The sequence below is a fragment of the Zophobas morio genome, unplaced genomic scaffold, assembly GCF_036711695.1.
Source record: "Zophobas morio isolate AGI-343-1 ecotype UQ-CSIRO unplaced genomic scaffold, CSIRO_AGI_Zmor_V1 ptg000009l, whole genome shotgun sequence".
NCBI classification, from domain to species: domain Eukaryota; kingdom Metazoa; phylum Arthropoda; class Insecta; order Coleoptera; family Tenebrionidae; genus Zophobas; species Zophobas morio.
In genome coordinates this window covers 4,393,093-4,404,046 of record NW_026972114.1, presented here as the reverse complement: position 1 = coordinate 4,404,046, position 10,954 = coordinate 4,393,093, and the positions used below count along the sequence as shown (strand labels likewise).

The following is a 10,954-nucleotide window of genomic DNA, read 5'->3' as shown; positions in this document are numbered from 1 at the left end:
ATAAAACACTATAACTTTGTAGGATAGTTACAAGGAAACAAAGTACTGCACAACCAATTAAAAAAAGTGCTGTGTCGCTTGGTACCTTTTTGATTAAAACATAATCCCAGATTTATTAAAGGCGCATAGTTCTACCTCAAATTTTTGTATAAAAATAATTAAGACAAATAAAGTATTTTTACAAATTAGTTTTTGACATTAAATTCTGACTGTTAAGATGTTTACCTCATTTTTTGCGATCTGGCGTTTGGTACGTTTTTGGTTAACATCGTTCAACTCAAGAGTTGCAGAAATGAATACTTTCAAATCTTGCAGACGTTTTAAAGTTATTGTAAGCATGGTAAATTGTTAAGAATATTTATTTATTACCCCCAAAAAATTGATGGAACGGCTCAATCGATTTTCGCAGATAATTTTGGAAATACCTACAATACAGTTATTTTTAGTATTACACTCCACCAATCCAAGGTGGTATACGTGTTGATCGTAAATGTTGATTAGGTCATCACAAAATTGTGTGAAGAAAAGACTCAACTCGAAAATGCTGAATAGGTTTCATTATACATTTGGTGCGTAGGAAGTTCTGTCGAAACAACGTTCGATCAATTTTTTGACAATGATTGATATAAATGCTCATACTCGAAATACGAAGTATCTACTCGAATATCAAATCAAAATGTTTCTGGTTTTTCTAGATGATGCTAATCCTTCAGTAGGTAACAGTTGATGCTCAAGTAGCATCTCTATACAACAAAAACGGAAAACAGTGACAGTGTTCAACCATCAAGGCAAAAATCGAGTCACCAAAATATAAGTTAGTATGGGGTAGACACCTTGAGATGGGAAACTCTATGGTCAGTGTTAGAAAGAACGCACTGCACAATTTATGCATAAATAAAAGTTAATTACCTGAAAAGTTTTCGATATTCCTGCTCCTAATGTGCTTTTCAAACTGAATGCACCTTTTGACGACGTTCCACGTTCATGAAAGTATCCATCTTTAGTCAAAATGCACTCTTACAACGATCCTACTCGTTTTCTAAGCTGCTTTACAAACAGCTCAGTCATTTGCCACGTCGATGCTCATTTTTAGATTAAATGCTTACAAAACGCCTAGATGTTCAATTTGTGTCCGGGGAGATACAATGTTTACGAGTAGGTACACAGTACATATAGTAGATGCTCAGGTATATAAGAGTAATAATGAAGTAGGTACTTCGTAATTCGAATATGAGTATCTACTCAGTTTTATTCATATCATCCAATGTCTCGCTTCAATGTTTGACTATTATGTTGATTATGAGCACAACGCTGATCAACTTCCGTACTCGAATTACCCATGAAATAAATCATTGCGGTTTGCACCTGAGGTAGTTCGTCGCACATTTGATTGACTTCGTTGACCTATGTCAGCTGGTCATGTTCTCGGCATTGTAATGAACTTCATAAAACGACACAGAATTATTTTCACAATAAATCAAATCTGTAAATTTTGTCTTGAGAATTTTAAAATATTGAAAACTTCAAATTAAATCCTTGAAAAACGGTAAAGTTTGAGGTTTTGTCGAAACCAACAAAGTGAATATAGGTACATAGAATGGCAGATCAAAATTAATAAGAAACTTTCGCAATGTGTAACTAAATTCACTGTAACCAAGACTTCTCTTAAAATAAACGACGTTTTTTTATTTACGAAAAAACAAAGAATGATTTGAAATGCAATATATATTTTTCACAATCGCACGGAAGAAATAGTTTTGTATGACACGTCAGTTAGACGACAGGTCCGTCAGAAACGCCAACTATTGAAATTAATTCGAAGTGGCGATTCCCATACAAAATTTTTAGAATTTTTTGATTTTTTAGCTGTCTTATTTTTTATAAATTTTCTTATATACAAACCTTGTTCTGACAATAAGGAACACATAAAAAAAAAGAATCATCCAATTCGGTGCAGTCGTTCTGAAGTTATGCGCGTACATACATTTCGGCGATTCATTTTTATTAATATAGATAGATAGATAGATAGATAGATACTCGTAGATAGATTAAAATTAAGTTTTATATGTAATATATTTTTTACAAGTTGCCATTGGGATTTCGATGTTAAATTTTATACCTCATGTTTACTTATGTTTGAGTAAAGACTCAGAGTTGACATTTTTACTGAATGTAAGTAAATTGTGTCATCTTTTCTCGACTTTATTAAAGGTTATGCTTTAAGTTAAACGATATTTCTTAAAAGAAATTATACTCTCTATAACATTTCTAAAATTTGATTACTCGTTCGATTGTTTTTACTGACCGGAATTCGTAACATGCTGCAGTACACAGTTAAAGAAAAAATAGGATTGGTCAGTGGATACATTATAGACTTATCGACAAGAAAAATTGCGTAAAATTTTGCTGCAGCATTTACGCATCGTCCCATACCCAGCAAGAGCAGAATTCAAACATAGCGCAGTTTCAGTTAAATTAGTTTTTATTTTCTTTTCTAAAAACTGCAATAACTGATTAAATTAAAATTTCAAAACCTCTTGTGATGTACCTAAACTTTTTAACCAAAATTAAGGTATGTTTACTTTTTAAAGCACAAATTAACAATTTATTGCAAAAGGTGGTAATGGAAATTAAAGTAGAATCCTAAGGTGCACTAAGCAAACTTTTAAGATGCCGTCATTAAGTTGTTGGATATGACGAACAGAAAAACAGCTAATTTTCGAATTAGCAACTCACCATGCATGATAACTTTCAAACATCTGCAAAATTAAAGTTAAATTATAACATTTTATTGTAAAATTTGAATTCCCTGAAACATACTCGTACATGCATCCAAAAAATATAGTGGATGTATAAATGACAGGTATCTGAACTTTATTTAATATTATTTTGAAAATTTTAAATAAGGTTTACTTATAAAACTTTTCAAATGACATACAATTTTTAGTAGGGATGTTCACACAAATTTTGGTAACCGTTGCACATACCACGTGGCCTTATTTCTTGCTACAGTAGCACAGTGCTCCAATAAAACTTCTTGTAAAAGCACGAGCAATTAAGAATCACAAAATATTCTCCAGCAAAACCTGTATCAATAACCGATGTATGCAGTCTTGAGAAAAAGTATGGTTGTAACGGCAATATTTTAGTAAATGGTTAGTGTTAAGTTAAGGTTAATCATTATGGACTTCCCTAGTACATTGACTAATGATTTTTATCAAGAAACTTGTAAAAATTAATAATTTATAGCTTATCTCATAAAATACTTTATGTGAAAAACCCAAACATTTACACTGGAGGACTCTCCAAAACTGGTTCTGGTGCACAGTAATTTAGTATTTATTGTATGCACAATAAGGTACAACTCAAACAGTTCAGTACTGCTGTTATTGTTACATCTATTTTCCAAGAATTTCTTCGATTTTCATATTTATGGTCAATAAAAAGATAGTCCCACTGAAGTTTTTTGTGTTTATTCAAAGCAACCATTGAATCTCGAGTTAGTTCTACTTGGTATCTTCTGCGAGAAACATGAATTTTGTGTGGACTGTCTTTACAATAGTTTTAGTGGACTTTGCCTCCAGTCAACAATTTGTAGGTAAGAATAATGGACCGTTAAGAATAAATTATAAGGTCATTGTCGGAAACGTAAACATGTCGCTTATGAAAGAGATAATATTTACACATTTCATATTGCCCCCCAGTACCTACACATTATGCGGACCATGACCGTGGGTAATTTCGCACTGGTAAAGGTAACTATATACTGACCACGAATGACCTCACTTTCTTGTCTTATTGTCATTCGTTTTAAAAACTCAATACACAGCCAAATTCATAATTGCTATTAATGAACATAATGTTGCAAAAAAATTTAATTTTTGATACCAAAGTACTAATAAATACGAAAATTAGTCGAAGGATGTTTCCATAGAATTTCTCTCGCCCTTAAAATACAGTTCAATAAACCCGGCTTCTTGGAAATATAAAAATGATTTTGGATTTTTTGTTTTGTGATTAAAATCAGAATATAGTACTCAGGTATTTCTAATTTTTATATCGCAAATCAAATATACTTGAGATTGCTTTTGTATTCGAACAGGCTAATGCTGCCGCAAAAGGATTGGAAGTTGCAGCTTTACTAATTTTATTTGGAGGTTGTCCTTCAATTTCGCTAAAGCAATTATTGGCTAGCTAAAGTTGTTCGAAAGGTCCACTTTATTTGGAAGTTTTCTCTGAAAAGTAAAATTAATTACTTAATTAAAATTTGGTCATCCATTTTGAGCTGATGTTTTGAAATGCAAAAAAAACCAAAATTGGACTTGACTTAGTCTTATATGTGTTAAAAAGTTGGTGGTTGATTTATTGCAACTCTTCATATTGCTCTAACTTCCGTGGCAAAATTGGCACTTCGCTTTAATTTTGTCACCAATCACTACAATTATTTTAAAACATTCTGATTTAAAGATAAGTGGCAAATTGATTTCCTCTCGCAAAATTGAATTAGACGCAAGATGCAGAACACAGGACATAGTTTTCAACAAGTTGAACTGAACTGAGCAACTGAACAAGAGGATTTTACTTGGTCCGCTAATACAATCTGCGGATTAAAAAGAGAGGATATCCCTCTTAATCCCAATCTTGTTACCTACTACTTTTCTAAACCCAACAAAATTTAGAAAAGACTGTTCACGGATGTAATTAAAAATGTAGTTAAATTGTAGTTAAAAATTTATCAAAATTGTTAAGATTTATAAAGGTACATTAAGCACCTACAGTCGAAAAAGTCTTTTAATATTAGGAGGAAACCTTTCAACCTCTTAAGCTCACTACACTAGGCAACTCAAATTTTGTTGTATATGTATTTCAACAATACCCTATAAATATTGACTTTATCTCTACATTTTTTAGGTGACGCATGTACTTTACAATCAACTAAATCACTGGGAGTTTGTAAATTGTTTAATGACTGTGAAAAAACACGAAAGGAACTACAACAGGGCCAGTTTCCTCAAACATGTGGATTTCAAGGAACACAACCAATAGTATGTTGCTCAGAAAGTAGGACAGTGACACCGGAGGCAAGCACAGTTGAAGAAACAATTACACCACGTCGATTACCAGGCGATATAAGTAAAAAAAGTAAGTATAAAAGAGTTAGAGTAATTTGTGTTTAAATACATATAAAAATTGAAACAATTGTGTTAAATTACAACCTGAATAATGGTAAGGAAAAAAGTGGTGGATGCTTAATTTGATAGAACTTCCCTCGTCGTTTGCGAATTTTATTTTTGATAATAATCCTTATAAGTTAAAACAGGTGTTAATAGGCATTTAAAAACTCCCCACGCAGACAGATAAACTGACAAAGGCTTCAAAATTAAAACATCCCTCTTTTTGCGTTAAGGGTTAATAAAATGAACTCTCTTAACTGTAGGCCAGGTACACATAAGAAATATATTTTGACTAAAAATTTACCATGCTTATGACAACTTTTCGTCTCAAACATTTCAGAGCATTCGGTTTTGCACTTTTATGTTTTCTCGACGTTTCATGATCCCTACAGTACGAAAAATGTAGTCCCTCGTTTCCGTCTGTGTGTCTGTCTATCTGTCTGTCTGTCTGGTGTCTGTATCCATTTTTATTAGACAGGTAACCTCCGAAGCTGCTCACGATGGTTAAATATTAACCACAATTTGGCTAATCATCCCCACCAACAATTTAATGACGTCATTTCAATGAATTGTATTTTAAAATGATTTGAATGTCATACAAAATATACTCCAATGCGAATCCGTTTTCGGTTTTTTCGCTAAACATTCAAATTTTCGCAAAAACATTTACAAGGTTACGTTATATTACCAAGACGGGACGTAAGTCCCCCTGGCGCATTGGTAATACGGTGTGACTACTTTTCTTTTGTGCTGTAACTAGTATTATCCATGTTGATGACGTCATCGCAATTTTTTTATTGATCAAATTAAGAACAAGTCACTCCATTTTCTCGAAAATGTGAAGCATACGTACGTCTTTATGTAATAATGATAAAATAAGAATTATAATATTCAGAACATTTTGTTCGATTGTGGTTTCATTAATAATTTTAGTCCTCTATTTTGAGAAGACAAACTCATTCAACTCAAACTAATTTCTACGTGATATTCTTTCGATGTATAAAATAAAAATTTATTTATAATTATAATTATAAATAAACATTTGAAACTCAGATTGCTATTACCTAGTGCTGAAGGACATTTTTTCCCGTTAGTTATGTGCTTTAAATGTATTCTACATTGTTCGTACCGCGCAGGGTCTGCGGGGGGTTATTTATGTCGCTGGTACAATTTCGAGGCGACGTTATCGCATTCTTTGTAGAAATAATTAGACAAAGTTTGGTTAGCGTCTTGTCTACAGTCTACGCGATACTAACAACACACAACAAAAATTGATACAGATTGACAAACAGGCAGACGGAAACGGGAGATCTATTTTTTCGTACTCTAAGGGTCATAACTCATCAAGAAAACATGAAAGTAACCAGTCGCCCGATGGACTCGATTTTAGCTTACGCTCGGGAAGTAAACACACTGTATTGTGTTATTTTTGTAAAATATAGCAATTTTAATTTCTATATAAAATAACTATACATAGTTAAAAATTAAGTCGAAGGTTATAGCCCATCCAGTGGAATAAATCATACCAATCTTTCTCGAACAATTATAAAATAAAGATATGCATGTAATGTTAAAGTTAATGTGAAGACGTGCTACGCGTGTGTTTCAAATGAGTTTTTCCTTTATAAATTTTTGTGATGACGTTATCAATATAAGAACACATATAACACGTAGGTGCAGTGTTATTAGTTATTATTAGGTTATATTTGTGCATTTGTTTTTTCAGAATGTCGAGATTACTCTTCTTACGTGTATAGGGTACTGCCACTTACTATTATCGGTGGTGTGCGAGCTGACCCAAAAGAATTTCCACACATGGTGAGAAAATTTAAATAGGTGTTGTTGAATTTTCTTGGAACAGCAAATTTGATTGTTCTGATATATTTTAACCAGTCTTTACAAAAAATTTAATACACTTTTGAACTATGATACTATGAACTAAGTTTCATAGAAGTGATTATTATTTTTTTTAAATAACGGTATTTCCAAGTGATAAACAGCAGTCTTTGTAAAAAGTATGTACAGGAATACATGCTCCTCTAAACGTGGATAGTTTCTACTTGTAGTTTAAATATTAAATTAGCAACCTCTGATTCGTAAATAGACACGTTTGATATCAACATCATAACTAATTTAAACCCAAAGCCATGCAAACAGCATGTCTTGGAAAAAGAACTGTCAATTGAAAGTTTACAACCATATACATAAGTTTTTTAAACCATATATATAATTTTATTGTGGTTGATTATTATTATTATTATTTTTGTGATAGGCCGCAGTTGGATACGAACCAGCTCCTGGAGATGTGCAATGGCTCTGTGGTGGAACAATTGTAAGCAAAAACTTTGTCTTAACAGCTGCACATTGTTTGAGTGATATGAATGCGTAAGTATGCTGCGAAATTATTGGTGTTTTTCATACATCGTAAGTGATAAAAGAGTGAAAATCTTAGTTTCCCTTCTACATATTTTTTAACTAAAGTATGGATACACCTAACTATTTCCAAAGCAGTTGATCAGAATTCACTGAAATTTGATGCACAAGTAAAAGTGCCTATTTGTACTCTATCTTCTGAACTTCTGAAGCATTATTCAAGTTTCCATCAGCATTTGTTTTGGAGATACAAGGCCGATTGTTGTAAAATTTTGTATTTATACTAGGTATATCATGTAGATGGAAAACCGCTAATCAAAATTTGATTTATCACTGCATAAATATTTTTTAGATTTGCTTATGCGGGGTGTGTGAAAAAAATTAATGACTGAGTCAATTGATTTTATTGATTAAATCAAGAATTGCAAAACTGAATACTAAATACTGAATACCTTATATTCCTAATATAAATACAAAATTTGACAACAATCGGCCCAGTACTTTCGGAGATTATCTGTCTAATAAAAATCCGGGACGACAGACAAACGGACAGACAGAGAGACGGACAGACGGACAGAGAGACGGAAATGGACGACCTATTTCTTCGTACCGTAGGGGTCATGAAAGGTCGAGAAAACGTAAAAGTAAAGAGTCGGTGAACGGACTCGTTTACAATACTTCTTTGCTTACCTCAGGAAGTAAAAAATCAAGTTGACCTTGTATCTTCAAAACAAATGTTCACTGAAATTTCGAGAGGATAGTTTTGCAATACTTTTACGTGTATACCAAATTTCAAAAAGTTCCGATGAACTGTTCTATGTAGAAATATTTAGCTGTATAAAAGTTACTAATTTTTTTTTTATGAAAAACTATACCTAATATGTCAAAATTTTTTAATATAATCAGTGATTAAAAAAATTAATACCCTCACTGATTACATTACGTGACATTTTACAGGGGAAATGCTAAATGGGTAAAACTTGGTGTGAACAAACTCACCGATCAAAGGCAAGAAGTAAAAATAGCTGACCGGATAGCTCATCCTGACTACAGAGCCAATTCTCACTATCACGATATTGGATTGTTAAGATTAGAAAAACCAGCTAAAATGAATCCAAACGCACGACCAGCGTGCCTTTATTTATCACCAAACATTACAGCTCGAAGTGCCGTAGCAACAGGATGGGGTCAAACGTCTTGGGGTGGCGAAGGCAGCAACGATTTGCTTAAAGTGACTGTTGAACTTTTTAATTGGAACGTTTGCGACGAGACCTACAAGAATCAAAGGAAACTCAAAAGAGGCATTTTGAATGATATTCAATTTTGTGCCGGCTCGATGACAGAAGAAAAAGATACCTGCAAAGTAAATAAATACTAATATATTATACCACCCACTCTATTAATTAAATACAAAAATGGACCCATTCTATTGTTTGGAACGAAGGCCGGCGAATAAGAGATGGCGCACCAACATGTGGCCGAGAAACGCCGTCGTCTAACTTGGATCCCAATCGCGAGCATAGACTACCCCTACAACAGCAACAAAACTATTCTTAAATCTACCACTCAATAGAGGACGACGGAAAAAATTTGTAAGAAAGATTTGTAAAAAGATAATTTACAACGTTGCAGATGAACCTAACATGACTTTGCCGATATTTCTAGTCAACTAGATTTTCTTTCGTTTAGAAGTTTCTGATAATTAAATGAGTTTTTCGGAAAAAAATCGTCTTTATGTGTTTTAAAATTCACTCCGGATTTTCGGCCTTCGACACTAAAACTATCTCACAGAATACAAAGAGTGTAAAGAATGAAACAGGTTTACCAACTCTTCTTTTGTTACTTCCCGAGCGTAAGCAAAAGGAGTTTTTAAGAAAACGAATATAAAATTATTTTCCTTTGTATTTATTACTAACAAAAGCGGGCTCACGAAAGCGTAAAAAAATTCCAATGAGTTATTTATATTTATTTTTAAGTTTTCAATGGCACTAACAAGTATTTAAAACAACCACTAATAATTTGTTTGTATTAACTATTTATTCATTATAATAATCCCATTTATTTATCAGAAATAAAATCTAATTGACTAGAAATATAGAAAAAGTTGTGTTAGGCTCATCTGGCAGCGTTGTAAATTATCTTAAAGCCTACTATGAGATTCTTACAACTTTTTCCGTCGCCCTCTGTAGCGTGGTTTATTTAAGAACAGTTTTCGACGGGATGGGTCTATCAGTATGTACTTAATCAATGATCCCTTTTCTTTCTTGTTCCTAGTATTTCAGTCAGCATATGACTAAAAGGTTTGTGCTGAATGGTTATTAAATTTAGAACTAAATAAGTATAACTTAGCCGTTAGCACTAATAAACTTTCTTTTATTCCAGGGAGACTCTGGAGGTCCGTTACAAATTAATCACACCGGTGACGAAATAAAATATATGTATGACATAATAGGTATCACGTCCTTCGGAAAAGGTTGTGCTGGTAGTCCTGGAGTATATGTGAGAGTTTCAAATTATATCCAATGGATAGAAGACATTGTATGGCCATAGATTTACTTTCACCATAGAGGATGTCACGTACTAAATATATACGAGTATACTTGTCCTTATTTGCTATTATAAGGAACTGCTATGCCGTGTTACTCTAAATTACTCGCTGTAAAGTTCTTTACACTTTCTTTCTCTAATCGAGAAGTATTGTAATCGAGTCCGTCGGGAGACTCTCTACTTTTACGTTTTCTCAAACTTTCATGACCCCTGGAGTACGAAGAAATATGTCCCGTTTCCGTCAATACGTCTGTCAGTCTGTCTGCCGTCTCGGATTGTTATTAGACAGATATCTCCGAAAGTACTGGGTCGATTATTGTAAAATTTTGTATTTAGGTATATTAGGAATGTCATGTAGATGGTAAAACGCTAAGAAAAATTTGTCTAATCATCCCCACCAATAATGTGATGACGTGTCTCTTCAAAATTGTACATGGTAAATGAGTTTTAAATTGAGTGGTCTAATTTTTTGCTACAGTAGCACAGTGCTCCAAGAAAACTTCTTGTAAAAGCACGAGCAGTTAAGAATCACATCGTTGTAACGTCAATATTTTAGTACTTGGTTAGTATTAATTTATGGTTAATTATTATTATGGACGTCCCCTGTACCTTGACTAATGATTTTTATTAAGAAACTTGCAAAAATTAATAACTTATAGCTTATCTCATAAAATAATTTATGTGAAAAACCCAAAGACTTACACTAGAGGACTCTCCAAAACTGGTCCCAGTGCACAATACTGCCGTTACTGTTATATCTATATTCCAAGAATTTCTTCCATTTTTATATTTATGGCCAATAAAAAGATAGTCCCACTGAAGTTTTTTGTGTTTATTCAAAGTAACCATTGAATCTCGAA

At 32.9% G+C, this 10,954-nt stretch overlaps 1 protein-coding gene across 1 annotated transcript; it reads left to right on the top strand.

Annotated features, from left to right (window-relative positions):
* The first annotated feature begins 3,271 nt into the window (after window positions 1-3,271).
* On the top strand, window positions 3,272-10,915 carry LOC135125754 (serine protease snake-like). Its single transcript, XM_064051416.1, has 6 exons — window positions 3,272-3,598; window positions 4,912-5,142; window positions 6,901-6,992; window positions 7,447-7,559; window positions 8,505-8,910; window positions 9,930-10,915. Exons 1-6 carry the CDS (start codon window positions 3,532-3,534, stop codon window positions 10,095-10,097), a joined length of 1,077 nt encoding a protein of 358 aa, XP_063907486.1. The 5' UTR covers window positions 3,272-3,531; the 3' UTR covers window positions 10,098-10,915.
* The last annotated feature ends 39 nt before the right edge of the window (window positions 10,916-10,954 follow it).